Source organism: Eublepharis macularius, chromosome 14, assembly GCF_028583425.1.
Source record: "Eublepharis macularius isolate TG4126 chromosome 14, MPM_Emac_v1.0, whole genome shotgun sequence".
In the NCBI taxonomy this organism is placed as follows: domain Eukaryota; kingdom Metazoa; phylum Chordata; class Lepidosauria; order Squamata; family Eublepharidae; genus Eublepharis; species Eublepharis macularius.
In genome coordinates, this window is record NC_072803.1 from 44,824,661 (window position 1) to 44,847,310 (window position 22,650).

Here is a 22,650-nt window from a genome sequence, read left to right on the forward strand (position 1 = left end):
CCATTGCCTGCATCTGCAATCTTGGTCTTCACTGGAGGTCTCCTGTCCAATTATTAACCAAGGCCGACCCTGCTTAGCTTCTGAGATCAGGCTCTCCTGGGCTATCCAGGTCAGGGTTATAGGGTGTGAGAAATGCTTTTGCATCTCCTTGGATGCTAACAAACCTCCTTCCTATTTAGCCTACCAATATACATTTTGTACAACAGTTTCTTTCCTAAATTTTTCATAACCGAAGTACAGTTTTTACCCTCAATTAAAATTGGAGGCACATTTGGTTTTTGGAAATTATGAGTAATTGGAGGTGCATGAACACACACAGGTTCGACTCACGTTCTGTTCACCAGTTGAGAATAGGGAGATTATTTTTCATTGAGCAGTTCAGCTGTCAGCAAACACTTTGAGCCTGTTTGGTTTACTTTTTCACAACTTCAGACAGTACAATGCTGTACTTTTGGCAGTGTTTTATGCCTGAATGTGCTCACACAGCCCAGGATGTTCTAATTTCCACTCTTCCCGCAAGCCATGTTAGTGCATGCCAAAGAACACAGTTTAAACAGAGTGAAGAAATGTTAGCCAATTTTAAAAATAAAAAAAAAATTCTTTACAAAGGTTTTTTGTTTAGTGTTCATTTCATTCTGTGTTATCAATGTTATTTAATGCATGTGCATTTTTGCACAGCCTTATAGGAGGTATAGTTTTTCACCCTCACACAGATTCCATGTAATTGCCATCTGCAACTCTAGAATCAGTTTGACCTGCTGCAGAGGTGCACACACAAACATCCTGCAAGGCGCAAGAAAATCAAGCAGCTAGTCTAGTAGTGCACAGCCTTGGACAGGCAAAGAGTTCCATGAGGGATTGTGGGTGTCACATATGATCAGTTCATGTATCAAACATGTTCTCTGCAAAATTTTCAGCATCCCTGTATATATAGCTCTCAATCAGCTCCCTCTGATTGAGAGGGAGCTCATGGGTTAACCCAGTTAATATTGTCTCCTGCCATTCCATCCTTTCTTCTGCCCAGTCATGTTTGGCTCAAGGATTCCTATGCACTCATCAGCTATAGATGGGGTTGCCCATCAATGGCAGGCAATCTCTTACTGCTGCGCTCATCATCCTGGCACCAATCAATTTGACAGCAGGAGAAAGAAATAGGAGGAGGGAAACAGCATCATCAACAGTATTAGGTTATTTCCATGTAACTTCACCAGGAAGTGGTCACAGCCTATCAATCCATTGTACCAGAAGTGACCTAATGGCATCAGAAACATGGTTTTCCCAAAGCTCCACCCAGGTGAAACTCCCAAGGGTTGATAGCAACAACCTGGGAACCCTCGCTGTAGAACAGGACTGCATTAGAGAATGCCAGTCCATTGAGTGATTCTACCAGGACTTCTTTTTCACCTTATTACCAACCTGAGCCTAGAACAGTCCATACAACAGATCCATTTTCAGGACACCACTGTATAAGAGAAGCATCACTTTGTACTGAAAATCCACTAACAACTACATATATCTATGTGCTTCTAGCTACCATCCTGAACACATTACACAATCTATTGTCTACAGCCAAACACAAGGTTAGAACAACACTTGTTTCAGTTCCTTCAACAAGCCAGAATGTTCCTTGTTTCTTAGTTATATTAGTTTAGTTTTTTAGTTTTTTTCCCTACTGGTTTCAGTTTTCTGCTTTTTGTACTTTGTTTTGTAGATAGTATTGGACTGTGCATGCATGCTGTATGTTTTTTATACACCATTTATGCAACATCTATGCATGCAAGGCATGACTTGTATGCATAACTTACGTGTAATCCTGGTTTACTTAATGCACAAATAACATTGAACAATGTGTAAATTATGGGGGAAAGTGAGGAAATGGGAAAAGGTACAAGAATATGTAAAGATGGAAGGGCTTTAGATCAAAACAGGGATGAGAAATTTGAAATCACCACTACTCTGGAGGATGATATGTATGTGGGTATACTGGCCATATGGCCCACTTTTTGAAACTTGAGGCTTTTGCAGCTTCTTATTCTTGCCACACAAAACCAAGGATCCTTGTCATCCATTGGCAATAAGAGATGAGGAAGTGCTTGCTTCTCTTATGGTCTCCTTGCTTCTCTTAAACAAGAGGACTTAGCCGTGTTAGTCTGTAGTAGCAAAATCGAGTCCAGTAGCACCTTTAAGACTAACCAACTTTACTGTAGCATAAGCTTTCGAGAATCACAGTTCTCTTCGTCAGATCTCTTAAACAAATCTCCTTTCCTCATTCTTTTCTCCCTGGCAGATCTTTTAAAGCTTAATGAGCCAGTTCCTGGGTGATCTTCCCCTTGATAATGTAGTACAAATTGAGACATAGGATACTAACTAGATTTTGCTGGTACTCAACATGCTGCCACTTGCTGGACAGCCGTGGGCTGTTTGCCCAGCTTGCAAGGTGAATTCTGTTCATTGCAGGAGGCATCATATATTTGCTTCTTATTACTGTTAATGCATCTGGTTTATGTTAAACCAGAAGACAATTAGGTCAGAGAAATAAATGTAGACATGTCGGGAGGGGGGCTCCTCGCCCTCTCTCCTCTGGGTAATATTCTCAGTTATGATGACACATGGACGATTTCAGAAATTTCCCCCTGCAGCTCTCTTCATTCTTTCACAGGTCTCATCACTAATATCGTACCCCTAACCTGACCGAACTTAGCATCTAAATACCTAAAGACTTGGAAAACTAAGAAAAGGCATATTTCATATTGTTAGGATAATGTCACACCGGCTAGAAAGGTGAAATTTGATGTGCTTCTGTGCTGCCTGATACACGTTGGCTGCTACCCGATGGGTGCCCCAGTAGCCAATGACATGGGAATGGATACAAATGGCATCTACGCATCCGTTCCTTGCTCTGTTGCTTCAATCAGTGGATTGTATGACATCACATCCCTGCTGAGCTCCCCTCCATCCCCAACTCTGCCCTACCCAGGCTCCGCTCCCAAATACCCAATTTTCCAAGCTAGAGTTGGCAACCCTGCACAGTGTTCCACCCCCTCAACCTCACCCTCAAATCTCAAATCACGCTTTTCTCAAATCACACTGGATCACTACCGCAGTGCTGCTCAGTAAAGAAATGAAAAAAAAACCTTTAAAGGGCTGGGAAGGTGACACTTAGGGCCACCCCCCCCTTACCTGGATGCTGCACCCACAGTCGCCTCTGAAGTTCCTTCTTCACTTTGGAGAAAATTCTGTTTATATTGACTGCAGGATAAAGCGTGGGGAGGGGAGCCAGACATATATAGAATGGGGACAATGATGGATGCTTCCCTTTACTTTGGGGGCTTCCTGCAGTCCATGAGGGGAAAAATCCCTGTGTGGAAATAGTACTTGATCACTATAAAAATCTGAAGTAGGGCAGTTGTGTATTTAGTGGTCAGTGTCTGAAACATGCTTTATATTCATGTGGCTGCCATTCAGCAAGACAAGAATGAGAAGTTGGACTGTGAAGTAGTTTTTGCCTACAAAGGCAACTGGAAAATTGCTCATGCCCCTAAAAAAGGTGCTGCAGCAAGCAGCTGTCTTCTCGGATTGCCTTTGATTTATGGTTAATTAAGGGATTAATTAATGGGCCCTCTGCCACTGCAATTCTGCCTCCGTCAGCTAATGAGTGATAGATGAAAACACCTTGAACTAGTCCAGTGATGTCCTCTTCCCCATTAGGCTATCACAGTCTCAAAGGTCAAATTATCAGTGCTCTTGCAAGTACACTATTTGCACTCTGTTTGAACAAGAATATATGGAACCTAAATAGGTGTTCTTGATGGCTGCTGTTGAAGGCTGGGCCCAAATTGGCCCAGCGTGAAGGGCGTGAGTGCTCCTGGGCCTGCACAATGACATCATTTCCTAGAAGTGACGTCATCATGTAGACCCAAGACCATGCGTGTGCTATGCACATGTGAAGAAGAAAAAACCGGTGAGTGCCCCCTCTCCTACCAGGAAGATAAGGGGACGTGGCAACCCTATGCCATAGAGTCTAGTCTACCCTCCAAAGCAGCCATTTTCTCCAGGGGAATTCTTCTCTATGGCCTAGAGATCAGTTGCAATTCTGGCAGATCTCCAGCTACCTCTTGGAGGCTGGTAAGCCCAGTGGTCCCCAAGCACAGCATAAAAGTGACCACCCCTAGCTTTGGGTCTGCTGCCTTTGCACATTTTTTGGCATGGATTTGTCAGACTAGCCCTGGCAGATAGTAAAGAGACAGAAATTCAGCTAGATGTCCTACAGCTGGCAAGATTTTCCCAAAAACTCCTTCCCTCTGCTGGAGAGGTAGCGATGAACAAAGGCAAGTAATTTAAGAAGGCAATCCCCAACGCTGGTCTCCAGGGAAGCAAACAGACTGGGGTTATACAGACATGGGGCTCTGCCCTAACACAGACATCTAGCAGGTAATCCTCATAATCTTTGCCAATACAGTTCCCAGGATCTTTTGGGAGAAACCAGCCCTACTAAAGAAGGATAAATTTGGTTGTAGTCGTGGATAGCCACCATCATTGTCCCATGTTACCTTTCACCTTTTATTGTTGCTCTTGTGGTTGGTTTAAACTGTAAGCTCTTTGGGCAGGGACCTGCCTTTCTTGGCTTCTGTCACTCTGCCATGCTTGCTGGTGGTGTCAGAGAAATCATGGATGTCCCATATAAATTATATTGATTTTTGTATACAGGTTTTCAGTACACTTGGCCTGCTTTTTCACTGTGTCTCCAAGAATAAGCATTCTGTGCATGATTAAACTGTGGAGGATGCAGGCCAGAACAGAAGTCTCCAGCTTTGTGGCACACACAGAAACTGCCTGCCTTGTGCCTCTCTCCTCAGCTTCAACAGGTACTTGTTCACCTGCAGCAATTTGAAACAGGAGAAGCCAAGGCAAACACCACGTCCTTGATCCTCATTGTGGACGCATCAAGGAAACTGTTGTTTAATTTCTTCCGAGTCACACTTGGTGACTTGATGTGCTCCACTAGAGAAGTCGCTTGGCTTGGGCCCGGCCTGTAAACAAACCTGTGGGCAGGATATGCCAGAGGGGGTGTGTGCTCTCCGCAGCCAGGAAAGGGGAAGGAAAGAGAGGATTCCAGTTGCATTGACGGGTGAAGAGGGAGGAGGTGGGGGCTTGATTAACTGAACAAACTTCGACAAACAGGCAACCTTTGCACAGCCGCACGTCAAAGTTGGGTGGTGACGAGTGTGCTGATTCTCTCTGGCTCTGGTGCCCACGAGTCCCGCCCTGCTTTACCTTCCGGAGGTAAGTGACAAATGCCCATTTCTCCCCAACCCATCTCGGGAAATAGTGAGATGAATATGGAGGGGTTCTCATTTTGGTCTGCAAGACAGATTGTCTGGCAAACTAAGTGTGCAGGGGGTCCCCAGTAGGGCTAGTTAATGGATGGACAACCTGTTGCTCAGTTTCCAAAATGTTGCAGTCTTTAGTGAAGAGAAAGTAATTGAGGCAGATAACACTGAGTAATTCGTTATCATGCAGTGACTGGGTTTTTTTCATTGTATGGGGGCCTTGGTACGTTTTGTTTCACTAATTTTTGCAACATCCTCAAAAGGTAGATCAGGCTAATTATCCTCAGATCCCAGAAAAGGGAGGCAGAGAACAGTGGTTTGCCTGAGGCCAGGTCATGCATTTTTGTGGCCGATATGAGGTTTGACCCAATGGCTAGCCTTCTGTAGTTCTTCGACTACTTCAGATTTGTTTCATGCCTTGCAGGCTTATTGTGGTGGGCGATTTAACAAAGTACACCTTGCCCTGTCATTGGAAAGTTGGAGGAAGAGCTGTTAGAGATGCTTCAGCTGCAAGGATAGCCTGCCTTGGGAGAAGGCTGACCTTACAAACCACTTGGATCCTCCTTCGGTACAAAGCGGCTGTTCCATCTGCAGGTGAAATAAATGTATGGGGGATGTAAAGGATACCGATTTGGTTGTACAAATTAGGCAGTTTATTTTCCTGATTTGACGGTTGTTGATTTTTAGTCTTCCCTATTTTGAACGCTGGGGGATTTGGGCTTTTAAAAAAATAAACAGGAGGTAAAACCAATGAGCTTAGCAAGTGAATAGTTTCATGTTATTGCCTTAACAATTAATGAAATATGGGTGTGTTTTTTAAACAGTGTTCCTCAAAGTCAAAATTTTGAAAAGTTAAATATGAAAAGTATTCGGCATTCAGAGATTACTGATTGAATTCTGAAATTTTTAAAAAATGGATGTTAATTTTCATTTCATTCCCTCCATCAACAATTGCAGTTGCATCCAGTTTCTTCAGATTACTGGATTCTTTCCCCCTGCAAATATCAGGGTAGTAACTGAAAATGCAGGGAGCTGGTGCAGAGAGTCCAAGCTCTGCCACACCAAAAATACAAGACTTCTGTCAGTGCTAAGTTGCTGGAGAGATATGCATAAAGTAGCCTGGGGCATATTCTTGAATAATAATTAGACATAGCATTTATTTGTAGGATTATTTTTCTGTCATCAGTTTTGTATTGAAAACATACAAAGCTGCAAGCAAAACATGAATGTTAAAAACAATAACAACAGTTACATGGATCATGTGATATAAAATTGATTTAGGAAGCACCTAACATTTCACACATAGAGGAGTACACAACACATGTTTGGGCTGGTGTTTCCATTCTGTGTCACACATCAGTTGCGGGATATCCTCATTCCTGATGCCAAATTCAGATGAGTGCTGTACTGTGCAAGGAAAAGTGGTTTCAGTCTTCCTCCCAGTGCCTTTTCTCCAACCTGGTAAAGTTTTAGAGGGTTAGGGTTATTTGGGGAAACCCATATGTGCCATAGGATACCCATGGATTTCCTCTACAGGTCAAATGCCCCCTTCATGAAAAGGTCAGGAAAAGGATGTCGGGGGGGGGGGGGCGGGCGTGGGAGCACTTGTGGAAAAATACGATGAAGATCACGACATGCACCAATATTAAGGAAAATGTTTATAAAATGATTTACCGTTGGTATTTGACACCAAAGAAAATTGCGCTAGGGAATTCTAATATGTCTAATAAATGCTGGAAATGTAAAAAGCATGAAGGATCGTTGTATCACATGTGGTGGACTTGTGAGGTAGCTAGGCAGTACTGGGGGGAAATAACAGAAGCAATAAGCGAGATTTTACAATTTCAAATTAATAAGAACCCAGAACTCCTACTATTGAACCTGGGAATGGAAGATATTCCAGCACAATACAGGACGTTGTTATTTTATATGACAGCAGCGGCTAGACTTTTGTATGCGCAAAAGTGGAAAGTACAAGAAGTGCCAACTATGGAGGACAGGATTTACAAATTGCTGTACATGGCGGAAATGGACAAAATGACAAGGAAACTGAGAGATCTCGATCCAGGACAGTTTAATATGGATTGGGAGAAGCTGAAGCAATATTTGGTGAAAAAATGGGAGGTGGGAGGAGAACTGTGGCAGTTTGAAAATTACTGAAATACAATAAAAGAAGAGAGAAGTGACTTTACCGGGGGGAGGGAAGTTAAAGAAGAAGTTCTAAGCAATTGTTTTATTAGATTATTATATACGGTATTAAACTATAGAGGTGTTATTTTAAGAATTATAAGGGGATAAGTTAACTAAGTATGTTTCTGGCGGATAACTGTATAATAGGTAAAATATATAATCAAAATAGAATGAATATAAGAAAGGTGGAAGGAAGTAAATAGCAATATATAGAGTACAAGTTAAATTGATTGATTTATATTGAATGTATACAATGTTTATAGAAATACTCAGAGTTATGCAGAATAGGGGACAAATTGATTGTCCCATATTGACGAGACTAGAATGAGTAAGACAGAGTATAGAGTACAAAAATCAGATAAAATGTTACATTATTAAAGAATATATGTCAGGAATGTAATACTTAGTTTGATAAGTTAAGTGGGAAAGGGAATAGAGATAGTACTGTGTTATAATAGATAAGCTTAGAAGAGAATGAAAGTATATGTTTAATAGAATAAAGTAAGTCTGAAATGAGTAAGGGGGAAAATGGACAAGGGGTTGGAAAACTGTTGAAAGTCAACAAAAGGGGGGGAAGGGAGGGGGTTAGAACTGGAATATTTAAAGGGAATTGATTGTAATGAGCATTATATTGATTTCTAATCCAATAAAAAAAATTTTTAAAAAAAGGAAAAGGATGTCAGGAGTAAGGCTGAAGCACGTTCTTCAAATAGGCCATGTTCCTGATCCCAGTCACATGTACAGGAATTGAGGGGAACCTGCAATTCACGCCTGACTGTGTTATGTCTGACATAGGCTAGAGGTACCAGAAACAGCCTGTGTACTCAGTAATGCATTTTTAAAAAATTCTCAGTAGACTTTACAACAATCCTGTAAGGTAGGTTAGTATTGCAGATGGGGGAGCCTAAAAAAGCAGAAGCCTTTTTTAGTGGAAACTTGGCAAAAGGAAGATTTGAACCAGGGTTTTCCCAGTTTGTATCTTACCCTCTTAACCACCTTGCTCTAACAGGCTTCCGAGCCTAGCAGTCGCCCCATGTTAGTGACGGTCATGATGGCAATCGTTTTTTTTAGGAGGGTATGTCTCTCAGTTTGCTTACAACAGAAATGTTCTTTGGCAGCTGGGAATGGTGTTAGTTCTCCACCCTGGGAACCATAAACATTCTGAGAACCTTTGTTTTGTTCTTTTCAAAGTACTAAGAATTGCATTTTTGGCTTGGTGTGAGTGGAAGTGTTCCCCTCTCCTTATTTTAAGCTTCTAGATTTATTTGACAAGGAAAAGAGCCAGTATGATGTTTGCAGCAATAAACGGATGCAATAAATTACTTGACAAGTATGTTAGCTGCTAGTTATGTTTTAGAGGGACTGGAGGGGCAGTTTCAAAATTAACTTTTTGCTAAGAGGGCCACATATAAGAGCCCCGTGGCACAGAGTGGTAAGCGGCAGTACTGCAGCCCAAGCTCTGCTTACACGACCTGAGTTCCATCCTGGTGGAAGCCGGGTTCATGTGTCCAGCTCAAGGTTGACTCAGCCTTCCATCCTTCCGAGGTCAGTAAAATGAGTGCCCAGTTTCCTGGGGGTAAAGTGTAGATGACTGGGGAAGGCAATGGCAAACCACCCTGTAAAAAGTCTGCCAAGAAAACCTCGTGATGTGACATCCCCCCATGGGTCAGTAATGACTTGGTGCTTGCACCTTGGTGCTTGGTGCTTGTACCTTTACCTTCAAGAGGGCCACAGTAATAGCTTGTAATACACTTGAGCCAAGGGTATACATCGCCAGGACCCTGGGAGAAATCACAGCATCCTCCTTGTACCTTGAATGCTAAGCGCTAAACACTCCACCTTAAACTCCTTAGAGGAAAGAGAAGATAAACATTAAATAATATAAAATGCCAAATGAGCTCTAGTGATTCATGCAAAAAGGATCTGATTCACATGGTGATCTCGGTTTAAATCTCCATTCTGCTGTAAAACTCACTTGGTGACTTTGGGCCAGTCACACTCTCAGCCGAAACTACCTCAAAGAGTTATTTTGAGGGGGAAATGGAGTTAAAAACTTTGTACACCCAAATTCTTGTCCTAGGTGAAAATGTGACAAATAGTACAGAACTGTGGCCAGAAATAAAATGATACCCAGTAGAGGAATCTAAGTTTATGGGCAGGTCAATTTAGGACACACAGAAGAAAGAACTTCTTCCCACATTGCATGTGGAATTCACCGTCATAAGCAGGGCTTTTTTTCAGCAGGAACGCAGGGGAACGGAGTTCCGGAACCTCTTGAAAATGGTTACATGGCTGGTGGCCCCGCCCCCTGATCATGCGGCGCGTAGGGCAATCTCAACTCCCCTCTGTCTGGAGATCAGGGGGCTGGGCCACCAGCCATGTGACCATTTTCTCCGAGGGCAACCCACTGAGTTCCACCACCTCTTTTCCCAGAAAAAAAGCCCTGGTCATAAGATATAATAATGTGGCTAGTGCAGATGGGAATTAGAGAAATTCATGGCAGAAAGGCTTGTCAGTGGCTATTAACCATGATAACTAAATAGGACCTCCATTTTTATATGCAGAGGATCTCTGCTTAGAAGAAGAAGCAACTGCTGCAGGCCTTCTAGGGCCCTGTGGAAAAATGGATACTGGCCAAGATGGAGCATTGATTTAATCCCGTAGGGCTCTATTTATGAACAAAAATGAATGTGAAAATCTCAGGAAAAGTTCGGAGTAAATTTTGAGGAATTCTGAGTAAAGAGTTTTGATCAAATTAGAGAAATGACTCTGGGGAGGGAAAGACACAAATCCTACCCAGCTTTTGCATCTACATATCCCATACATATACTAAAAATTCAGAGATGGGGCCTGGAATATTTCTGAGAGGGACAGGAATCCACAGCTCCTCCCAACTATTCATTGGTCTTTGGAGTTAGATTCAGGGTGCTTTTCCCACAGTTTGTAAAATAAGGAGCACCTTTTCTTGGATTCTCTGTCATTGTCCTGCTGATGGTGTTGCCAGTTTATGGGTTGGAATGAAGCCACAAGCCAAGAACAGGGGGGGGGGGGGGTGGCAAAAGAGAAGCCGATACCTTCTTTCATTTGGCCCTACCTACAAAGCTTCTTCTGGATTGCCACACTTTGTGGTAAGTGGGCTTGGCTGGAGGATTCGTGAGTGCCCTCTTTTTTGGCACTGGCTCTTTGGAATGTGACCAAGGCTGTTTGTCGCTGAAGCTTATGGACCTTGTTGACCAGGGGAGTGGTTCCCTGCATTTGTCTCAGGCCTTTTCTATATGTAACTTACAACTGTTACAAGGGATCATTAAACAACGGATTGAGCCAACTGGGGCACTATACAAAGAAGGGTGGAGATAGAAGAAACATCCACTTACTGCTCCATTTTCTACTTGAATGAAATAGTATAGCCTTTTTTGGCATTCTCGGAGGGACTCATGACTATCGGCTATGGCAACAATCTCTGCCCCCCATCTCTGCATTTGCTCTCAAACACCTATATAAAACAATATAGCTTTCTCTGAGCAATAAGGAAACTTGAAAAAGTAACCTTCCCAAACCTGTGGAGAAAGCCTTGCATGTTTGTATGTGAATAGGATCTATAAGGCATTTCCAATGAATGAGCATACATTGAGAGTGAAGCTTGCTGCTCGGATCCCATTTCTCCCCAGGCACATTCGCAGATTTATTAACCCCCACTCCCAATGTCTGAAAGGGGCTTTTGTATCCTAACAGTTGTCTTAAATAAGCTTCAACTTTTCAGCCGACTTCCTGGCTTTTCTGAATATATCCGTAATCAGTTATTGCCAGGGAGTGGAGGACACTTCAATTACAGCTTTTCTCTTTGCAGCAAAAGCAATTGTTCGTTCATGTTTTTCCCATAATTACAGTGGTGAGCACGAAAAACAAAAGAAAATGAATGAACAGTCACTGTGACTGCAAAAGGAAAGCTATAATTTAAGACACCACTACCTCACCAGGAATATATCTATTCAGGAATGCCATGGCGACTGTTAGTTAATGGGAAGTAATTAAGCAAGAGCATACAATACGTTGTGAAAGCAAAAAGGGAAGTGACCAAATTTAAAAGGTCAGTAAGACCTTTGCTGACAATGACCTAATTACTTTACTATTTTACTTTACTTTGTAAGCCTCTCGAGTGTCTTAAGTAGAAAGATGGAATATAAACAAACAAATAGTTCCACTATTCTCATCTTTAAATAGGGATTGCCTGTTTTTAACAGAGAATATAGCATTTTATTAAGTGTAGATAGAATTGGTTTTAATTCTACTTGCCCTGAATAACCAAAAAGGGATCCTCAAGTAAGAAAAAGGTCAGTGTGAAGCAACAGCAAACTAATTACGTTCTTCCAAGCCACGTTTCCTTTTGTTTCATCTTATGTCAGGCACTGGCAGTTATTCTACTCACTGTAGGGATTCAGTTTGTAAAACATGTTACAGATTAAAGAACATGGTTGCAAGCCTGTGTCACTTACTCAGAAAGAAATTTCTTTCAAGAAAATGGAATTTACTTTCAAGTAAAAATACATAGGATTTGGCATGCCCAGTGGGGGGAAAGGGAAGCTATGCAGTTGGTCAGGAGGAATATATAAACCTACTCCCTCCTTCCAGCAGATTTGATTCTAGACCCTGATGGAAACAAGGGGTTTCTCTCCCTTTACAGATGTTAAATTAGCCAAGCAAAGTCAGGTAGATTGTACTGCCAATGCAAATTACTACTATATGAATAGTCACCGTCCTTATCTTAAATATACTTTCCATAGAAATCTCAGACTTGAATTTAATTGCCTTTTAGCCCCATTGTTTAATAACTTATTTGTCTTTATGCCTGTGATTATGTATGTACACCAGTTAAGATATCATTTCACACATCAGATGAAATGGGCTATAAGTCCACAAAACTTTCTGTGCCAATATGCCTATATCACCCTGTAAGTTGCCCCAAGGTTTTTGTGCATATTTTTGTTACACACTGAAAGGGAGTTGCAACAGCTGCCTTAGTACAACCAGCTTTGTTGTGCAATAATAAGGATATTCAATATGGTAGGCTGCTTCTGTTTTCATCTGTGTAATGTTGGATGGGGTACTGTTGGTGAACTTGGCAGAACAAATGTTTTGTATATAGAAAGTCCCAGGTTCACTCCCCATGTTGCTCAGTGGCTGCGCATCTGCTTGACGTCCAGAAGATCCCAGTTTAATTCCCATTATCTCCAGTTAAAAAGGATCAGATAGTGCCAGCGATGTGAAAGATATCGGCAGAAGACCCTGGAGAGCTTCTGCCAGTCTGAGCGGAAATTTCTCAGAGCGAGTGTGGTGTAGTGGTTACAGTGTCGCACAAGGATTTGGGAGACCCAGGTTCAAATCCCTGTTGTGCCATGGAAGCTTGCTGGGTGACCTTAGGCCAGTCACACTCTCTCAGCATAGCTGACCTTACAGGGTTGTTGTGAGGATAAAATGGAGGAGAGAACGATGCAAGTTGCTTGGGGTCCCCATTGGGAAGAAAGGCAAGGTATAAATAAAGTAAATAAAAGAAAATAAAATAAATACTGATGGTGATGGACCAATGGTCTCCTTCAGGGCTCATTTTGAGGGGGAACGTGCAGGAACGCAGTTCTGGCAGTTCCCCAAAGAGGTCACATCAGGTGGCCCTGCCCACCTGACCCTCGGCCATTTTGGGCCTGTTTCAGCCTGGATTGGGGCCGAAACGGCCCAGATCGGGCCTCTGACAGGTAGTGATCATTCTCCCACTCAGCAGCGGCCTGATCCTGACCATTTTGGGCCCCTTTTCGGCCATTTTCAGCCCCTTTTTGCCATTTTGGGCCAAATTTCGGCCCTGAATGGCCAGGATTGGGTCCAAAACAGCCAGGATAGGTGATGTCAGGAGGTGTGGCATATGCAAATCATTCGTGCTAATGACACACTTCTGGTGATGTCAAGGGACGTGGCATATGCTAATGAGTTATGCTAATGAGATCCTCCCGCTCTTTTTCTACGAAATGACCCCTGGTCTGCTTCAATATAAGGCAGCTTCATGTGTACATCTTGAGTAGTACAAGACAATGCCTCCATTTGGACTGAATTGAGAGACAAGCTCCCTGACTCATTATCAGTGCTGATTTCTTCACACCCACTACCCCTCTGTATACCCCACCCTATTCATTCACGCCTGCCATTGTCATTCACCGGCGACTGTCATTCAGTTTCTGTAATCACTCCACTCTTCAAGATAGAAGGACAGCTGGACTCACATTCAAGCTGTATCTGAAGAAGTGAGCTGTGGCTCACGAAAGCTCATACCCTACCACAAATTTTGTTAGTCATTTAGGTGCTACTGGACTCTTGCTGTTTTCTACTGCTACTGCTACAGACAGACTGACTCGGCTACCCATCTTGATCTATCTTTAGTAGTAATACATGGAAAGAGCTTTCTCTGGAAAACTGCTGCTGCCTGTCAGAGGTCGCAGTACTGAAATATATGGACTGTCTGATGGCAGCTTCATGTGTTCGGATTGTATGTTTAAAACATATCCGCATGCTGATGGGTTTTGAACTTGTTTATTTAAGGCAGCAGCTGTGTGACTCAGTGGCAAAGAACTTTATATGAAGTGTTTTATATGAAAAAGTTCTCAGGTTCATCTTCAGTTAAAAGGAGGTGGCAGGTGAGGGGAAGGTTATTTCTGTTCCCGGGAGCCATTGCTTGCTAGAGTACACAATACTCAGCAGGATGGACCACTTCCTGTTTGGGATCCATGGAGGTCTAACGCAGCTCCACTTGCGGAGCTGACCGGACTGCCGTTTTAACCGGCCGGCGGGGTGAAAATAGCCCGCGGCCGACTGCTCTCAGGCGGGGAGCAGGCAAAGAACGCTCAAGACCCTAGGGTGAGCTAGATCTCGGACGAGGGGGGGCTCTACACAACGGGTCCCCTCCCGATCCTTGAGGTCCCACCTTGCGACGGGTCGGCTATAATCTCTGCGGCAGTTTTGGGGCCAATTCGGCTGGCATAAGACCTACATACCCAAGCTTCGATTGGGGGAAGAAGCTGAGAGGAGAACTTAAAATCGAAACAGCGATTACAACCCGAGAAAAGTGAAGAGAAGGTAAAGATCATTATCTTCTGAGACGGGACAGATTGATAAAAACAGAGAGGAAAAAAAGTAGATTTTTAAACTGCAACAGACTAGTGAAAAGGAGGGGAAGACTCGGCAGGAATTGAATTTAAAAAGAGACTAAGTTTAAAGAAGTTATTAAAGAAATGGGACTATTGTTTTGAATACCTGTGGCTTTGGAGCTGTGAGAAAAAGACACCATCGCGAGATCTGCTGTGGGAAGACAGGAGACAGGAAGTGCGTAATAACAATAGAGTGGCTGGAGAGAAGCGGCCCTTGCTGGAGGGCAGGAAGTAGGGAATCGCCATTTTTGAAAGGGGAAGGGTCGCGGCTTCAGCGGAAGAGGAAGTAGGCCATCTTGGATTACAAAATCATAGAGAAACCATAGAGAAAAGACGCCCGACATTTTGGACTCTTTAAAATTTAATTTCTATAAGAAGACCGGGATATTTAAAATAGAAAAACGTTAAATTTTACGCCACGGAGTTAAGGAAGAGAGCGGATTCGTGGGAGCGAGCTAAAGCAAGCCCCACGATGTCAAAAAAAGAGTGGCAATCGGCAATAGAAAACCTGGATAAAAACCTGGACAAAAAACTTTTAGATATGATTAAAGAACTTAAGGACACGAAATTGGAGCTGATAAAAGAGGTTAAAGAGGTTACACAGACAGTAAAATCGGAGCTGTCAGAAGTGAAAAAAGGTATGGAAACAATACGAAGTGAATTACAAGGAACGCAGCAGAGAGTTAAAACAGTAGAAGACGCGATGGAGAATTTAGCAGACACGCAACAAACAGAGATGAGATTGGTGAAGGGGAGAATGTCAGTTGCAGAAACTAAACATATGGAGAAGCAGCTACGTTTTCGTGGCTTGCCAGAAGTGGAAGGAAAGTCAGCGCAAGAACAGATGACTGAGGTGTTGGCTGAGTACCTGGGGAAGGAGGAGGAGGAAGTTGTGGCTATCCTAGATGTGGCATACCGTGTGAATTCGAGAATAGCAACCCAGAGGAAACTACCAAGAGATGTGATTGTGCAGTTTACAACACGAAATATGAAAGAGAGGATTGTGACAAAACAGTTTCAAGATCCATTGGAGATTGATGGCAAGACGATTATTATAATGAAGGAACTGCCCAGATCAGTGTTACTGGACCGGAAAAAATATAAAGTGCTAATTCAGATTTTGAAGGACATGAAAATCAGGTACAGATGGGAGTTACCGGAAGGAGTGTCCTTTGAGTTTGGAGGGGCCAAAAAACGCATCAGATCTGAGCGAGAGATGGAGCGATTTATTAAGGACAATGAAAAAGACTTACCAACAAGATCATGAGTATGGAGTGTAAAGTATTATCTTGGAATGTAAATGGACTAAACTCACCGAATAAGAGGAAAAATACTTTTCACTGGCTACTAAAACAAAAATGTGACATTGTTTGTTTGCAAGAGACCCATATCAGAAAGCAGGATGTAAAATATTTAAAATCTGGAAAACTGGGCAAAGAATTTGTAGCGGCCTCCAACAAGAAAAAAAGAGGAGTGGTGTTGTACATAAAAGAGGAGCTACAGCCAAAATTTGTTATGAGAGATGTGGAAGCTAGATTTGTAGCAGTGGAATGTATTTGGAATTTAAAGAGAGTGTTGGTAGTCGGACTTTATGCACCTAACGGTGCAAAAGAAAGCTTCTTTGAGGATTTAAGGAAGCATTTAGACGATCTTGCATATGACCAGATAATTCTTGCTGGAGACTTCAATGGAGTGACAGACTTGGAACTAGACAAAAAGACTACAACGGCACAAAAGAAAAGAGGACTATTACCAAAGCTTTTTTTTGAGTTGATTCAACAAGAGACTCTTGAAGATGTATGGAGGAGAGAATATCCTAAAAGCAGACAGTTTACTTTTTATTCTGCAAGGCATTCTACATTATCAAGAATTGATATGATCTGGGCCTCAAAAGACTTAGCATTATGGACTAAGGAGGTAGAAATAATGCCTATGGTAGGCTCAGATCACAACCCAATTATGTGGAAATTTGGAAAAAAGAGAAAAAGGAAAGCATGGAGAATAAATGAGGACTTGTTACAGGAAAGAGAGAATATGGAAATATTGAGAAGAGAGACAAAGTTTTTTATACAATACAACGTGAATAAAGAAGTACCAACCAATAAAGTTTGGGATGCTTACAAGGCGGTTGTAAGGGGCATACTAATGGACTTAAATGGTAGAGCAAGAAAGAAGAAAGAGGAGAAAAGACAAGAGATTGAGGAGAAAATAAAAGCCAAAGAAATACAGCTAAAAAAGAGACCAGGGAAAAAGAAGGTATACCAGGAAATTAAAATACTTCAAGAACAGCTAACAGCAATGAGCAATAAAGAATTGGAGTGGAATCTCAAAAGACTGAATCAAAAAGCGTTTGAGGGTGCTAATAAACCTGGGAAGTACCTGGCATGGCAATTGAAGAAGAAAAGGGAAAAGAAGATAATAAATAAAATTTGCGAAGATAACAAAACGTATTTGGAGCAGGCTACCATTAGTAGAGCCTTTTATAAATTTTACGCTAAGCTGTATAATAAAAAAGAAGTAAACAAAGAATCAATAGCGTCATATTTGGAGAAAACCAAACTTCCAGAAATCTCGGAAGCTTGGAGAAATAAGTTGAATAGTGAAGTAACTGACGAGGAAATAAGTAAGGCAATACAATCTGCAAATCTAGGAAAGGCGCCAGGGCCAGATGGACTTACGGCTAAATTCTATAAGACAATGGCTAATGAACTGGCACCATTCCTAAAAGAGGTGATGAATGGGGTTTTAAGGGATCAAAGGATTCCAGAAACTTGGAGTGAAGCAAATATATCATTGATCCCAAAAGAGGGCCAAGACCTGACTAATGTGAAAAATTATAGACCTATATCGCTACTCAACAATGACTATAAAATTTTTGCGAAGATATTGGCGGAGAGATTGAAGGGGTGGCTCTCGGAAGTCATAGAGGAGGAACAAGCAGGCTTTTTGCCAGACAGACAAATAAGAGACAACTTAAGGACAGTGATCAATGCTATTGAATATTATGACAAGCGTTGTGACAAAGAGGTTGGTTTCTTCTTTGTAGACGCTGAAAAAGCGTTTGACAATTTAAACTGGGACTTTATGTTTGCCACTATGGAAAAGCTACAATTGGGAGAAAGATTCATCAGAGCAATTAAGGAAATTTATAGAGACCAGACTGCAGCAATCGTGGTGAATGATGAATTGACCAAGAAATTGACGATAAGTAAAGGAACAAGACAAGGTTGCCCGTTATCTCCATTGTTGTTCATTTTAGTATTGGAGATTCTGATGATACAAATACGTCAAGATGATGAAATTCGTGGAATAAAAATAAAGGACTATTCATACAAGGTCAGAGCATTTGCGGATGACATAATGTTAATTGTAGAGGACCCATTGGAGAACATGCCAAGAGTGATAGATAAGATCAAGGAGTTTGGAGACTTGGCAGGTTTCTTCATTAACAAAAAGAAGTCAAAGATATTATGCAAAAATATGACTAAGCAGAAACAACAATTGTTAATGGAAACAACGGATTGTGAAGTAACAAGTAAAGTGAAATATTTGGGAGTCGAATTAACTGCAAAGAACATAGATCTATTCAAAAACAATTATGAAAAACTATGGACTCAGATAGAGAGAGACTTGATTAAATGGAATAGATTGAATTTGTCATGGTTGGGCAGGATTGCAGCAGTTAAGATGAATGTGTTACCAAGAGTAATGTTTTTGCTACAGACAATACCAATCATCAGAGACTCCAAACAATTTGAAAAATGGCAGAGGAAAATATCAGATTTTGTTTGGGCAGGCAAGAAGCCTCGAGTGAAAGTGAAAGTTTTACAAGATGCAAAGGAAAGAGGCGGAATGCAACTGCCCAATCTGAGACTTTATCATGATGCAATCTGCCTAGTTTGGTTGAAAGAATGGATGACATTAAAGAACAAGAAACTATTAGCCCTAGAGGGATATAAAAAAATATTTGGATGGCACGCATATTTATGGCATGACAAAGTAAAGGTCAACTCGATGTTCCTGCATCACTTTGTTCGAAGAAGTCTATACATAATCTGGAAGAAGTACAGAATTTATCTACAAGAAGGAACCCCTTTGTGGGTGGTTCCATATGAGGTGATAGACCCGAGAGCTGTTGATAATGAACAACAATGTTTAACGTATAAAGAAATAACTAAAACTGAAGCATCCAAACTTAGAATAAAGACACAAGAGGAACTATCACCTAACTACGATTGGTTCCAGTATAGACAGATCAGAGACTTATATAATTCGGACTCTGTAAAGGGAGGTATACGAATAGAGAATTCGGAACTAGAGCAGACCCTTCTTAAAGAAGATAAGAAAAGAATATCCAAGGTATACCAAGTACTGTTGAAGTGGTATACCGAGGATGAGATAGTTAAAACACAAATGGTGAAATGGGCTATAAACTTTAATAAAGAAATAACAATGGAGGCATGGGAATACTTGTGGAAAACTACAATGAAGACAACGACATGTATTAATATCAAAGAGAACATTTACAAAATGATCTATCGTTGGTACATGACACCAAAGAAGATTGCGCTAGGGAATTTGAATACTTCTAATAAATGCTGGAAATGTAAGAAGCATGAGGGTTCCCTCTATCATATGTGGTGGTCGTGTGAGGTAGCCAGGCAGTACTGGGGGGAAATAATAAGAGAAATGAGTGAAATTTTACAATTTCAAATTAATAAGAACCCAGAACTCCTGCTACTGAACTTGGGAATGGAGGGAATTCCAGCCCAACACAGGACGTTGATATTTTATATGACAGCAGCAGCTAGACTTTTGTATGCGCAAAAATGGAAAGTACAAGAAGTGCCAACTATTGAAGATTGGACTTACAAATTGCTGTATATGGCTGAAATGGACAAGATGACAAGAAAACTGAGAGATCTGGACTCAGGGCAGTTCAACACAGACTGGGAGAAGCTGAAACAATACCTGGAGAAGAAATGGGAGGTGGGAGGAAAACTGTGGCAGTTTGAGAACTACTGAAGTATTGAAGTAGAGGGGGGAGACTTTACCGGGGGGAGAAGAGATAAATGTGAATTAATAAGCAGTCAGATTAATAGATTGACATATATATAGATATATATAGGTTAACAAACAGAACATAGAGAAAATAATTAATTATAAGGACTAAATATAAGGAGCGATTAACTAACAATATTTTCTTTTTTTCTGATAAGTTTTGTACCAAACTGAATGTCTGAAGATATAGATGGGTCAAATTGATTGACTACGTGAGGAGAGATATATAGAACTATTATAAAAAGATAGAATGAGTAATATATATAGAGAATAAGTCAAATTGTTTGATATAAACGAATGTATGATCTATATGGTTTATGATATATAGAAATATCTGAAATTGAAAAATTGGGATAAATTGTTTATCTAAGATGGAAACAAAGACTTACAGTTTGGGCATATAATGTTAAAAATAGTTAAGGATGTACTGCTTAGAATAATGGAGAATATATATTTGTTTTAGATAGAGGAAGCTAATAAAAGTAAGGGAAAGGGGACAAAGGGTTGGAAAGCTGTTGGAAGTCAACAAAAAGGGGGGGGAAAGGGAGGGGGTTAGAGATGAAAAAATTGGGGAAAATTGAATGTAAATGTGGAAATAATGGATTCTAACCCAATAAAAATTTTTCAAAAAAAAAAAAAGGATGGACCAATGGACAGACACTGAAGCAGTTTCATATGGTTCAGCTCCTCCCTTGCCTCCTTGGAGACAGATCTCTTATGCCTCTTTTCATTGGACTGGACTTCCCCATCATTTGCAATCACAGAATGCAAAGTAAACCACAAAAGGAGAGCAAAATAATTTCCTTGAGAGAAGATTAGCACTCCGTGCTGAATGCACCTTGTGTTTACCTTGCCGTAATGTACAAACATGCTTCAGACTCATTCCCTCCTGAGCCACGCCAGCAAACCTGGCAAGCTGCCAAAAGGTACAGTTTAACCCTCCTTTGCAAACCCAAGAGGCATTCCCCTCTCTGCAGGGGTTGAGTTGCTGTCAGTGGCCTGAGGAAGGCCATAGCAGCATTTCCGGAAACTTGAAGCAGCTTTGAATGCTGTTATTATTCAGAGTTAAAATGAAAGTCGGTGTGCTTTTGTTTTTGTAACAAGTCAGTATTCTGGGCATGACTCTTGATTGACTTATACAGAGACATAGCCATCTCCAAAGGTGATTTCTGTATAGGGAACAATTGAATAATCCAATCACACCCTGAAGTTGAGAGATGCAGCAGGGTTGCTTGTCCTCAGCAGAGGATGACAGGGAAGGAAGCATAGCTGTTCATGCAGTGACTCAAGCAGAGAATGGACATGCTGTTCTGCAAATGGACAAGATGGACTTTCTGTTCTGCAAATGGATGTTGCGAGCTCAAGTGAGCCTTTAAGGACATACAGTGCTATGCCATCTTAAGCTCAGTTACACCCTTCAAAGACCAATTGAGAAAGGTGTAACTCTGTTTAAGATTGCATTGTTAATGTATCCATAGCATGCCATTTGAGAATAACTAGGCTAGGAAATCTACAGTGGCATCAGGGCTCGTTTTGAGGGGGAACGCACAGGAACACAATTCCAGCAGTTGCCCAAAGGGGGGGGTGTCACATGTTAGGTGGCCCCGCCCACCTGACCCTCGGCCATTTTGGGTCCATTTCAGCCTGGATTGGGGCCGAAACGGCCCGGATCAGGCCTCTGACAGGTGGTGGATCACTCTCCTACTCAGCAGCGGCCCGATCCTGACCATTTTGGGCCCCTTTTCGGCCATTTTCAGCCCCTTTTTGCCATTTTGGGCCCGATTTCGGCCCTGAATGGCCAGGATTGGGTCCAAAACAGCCAGGATATGGGATGTCAGGAGGTGTGGCATATGTAAATCAGTTGTGCTAATGACACACTTCCGGTGATAGCAAGGGATGTGGCATATGCTAATGAGTTATGCTAATGAGTTATGCTAAGGAGTTCCTCCAGCTCTTTTTCTACGAAATGACCCCTGAGTGGCATGATGTCTTCTGGAGCCCATAGCACACCAGATGTGTTGCATGTGGTTTTGACTGCAGTGTGATTTGGAGAGGGAGGGAATTGATGGGTGGAAAAGTGTAAAGCACGCTCTCCATCTCACTCACCACTGCAGCTTTTCCTGTTCTAAAAGGCTCCCAAATATTTCCTCCAGTTGCAAAGAGGACTTTCTCTTCCTCTACTTCTGTCCCTGTCCCTCTGTTTTTATGAGTCTGCCTGAGGGGCCAAGCAACAAGTTATATGGGAGATTTATTTATATCATGTCTCTCTTACTCTCATCCATAGAAATCAAGATAGCATACCCAGAGTTCCTAGGAGGCCTCAGTTCAGATGCTGATCCAGAGCTGCTTAGCTTTATCAAAGGGCTGGTTTAAAGGAAGGTGTCCCTATAACTGTCTGTGTTATCTAGCTCAAGTTTTTTAAAGAGGCAGTAGCTCTTAAGCAGGCATTCTGATGCCATGGTCCCCTGCTCCCTTGTGCCATGTCATCCATGACTGGGTCCCCTGAAATTTTTGTTTTTACCTCAGGACTGTTGGAAAAGGACTCCTAATTTTTGGAGCTAAGGCACTTTGTGGAGAAGAGGGGAGAACCCTTCCCATGGTGTGATTTTCCCAGTCCAAATCTCACACACTGCTTTTTATTCTTTTGTTGAAGACTTAAAGGGCCAGTATGCACATCCATATTTATAATTTGATGAACACTATTGTGCTGTTAACCTTGGTGTCTTCCCCCTTCCCCTGCCCCAAGAGAGGGAGGAAACAGTATCAATTGTTAGCAAATTGTATGTAGACTCAGCAGGGATAAACCTCCTACTGTGTCTGACATGTGTGGTATGGGGTGACAAGGTTTTGGTGGTACATGTCAGTCTTTTAGTTACCTGTGT

General features: G+C 41.8%; 1 protein-coding gene across 6 annotated transcripts in view; it reads left to right on the forward strand.

The window, feature by feature from the left end:
- Positions 1-5,167: 5,167 nt before the first annotated feature.
- Positions 5,168-22,650, forward strand: part of ENTPD8 (ectonucleoside triphosphate diphosphohydrolase 8) — a 36,705-nt gene continuing 19,222 nt past the window's right edge. For 2 of the 6 annotated variants that reach the window (XM_054998297.1, XM_054998294.1), the window contains exons 1-2: positions 5,168-5,283; positions 5,755-5,924. Coding sequence is in view for 2 of the 6 variants with exons in the window: in XM_054998292.1 (XP_054854267.1) it covers positions 5,744-5,924 (181 nt within the window). In the remaining 4 variants the exon portion in view is untranslated. Of the gene's footprint in view, positions 5,284-5,326; positions 5,936-22,650 lie in introns of those variants that run through there. The other 4 variants (XM_054998292.1, XM_054998296.1, XM_054998295.1 and 1 more) reach the window with 3 other exon arrangements.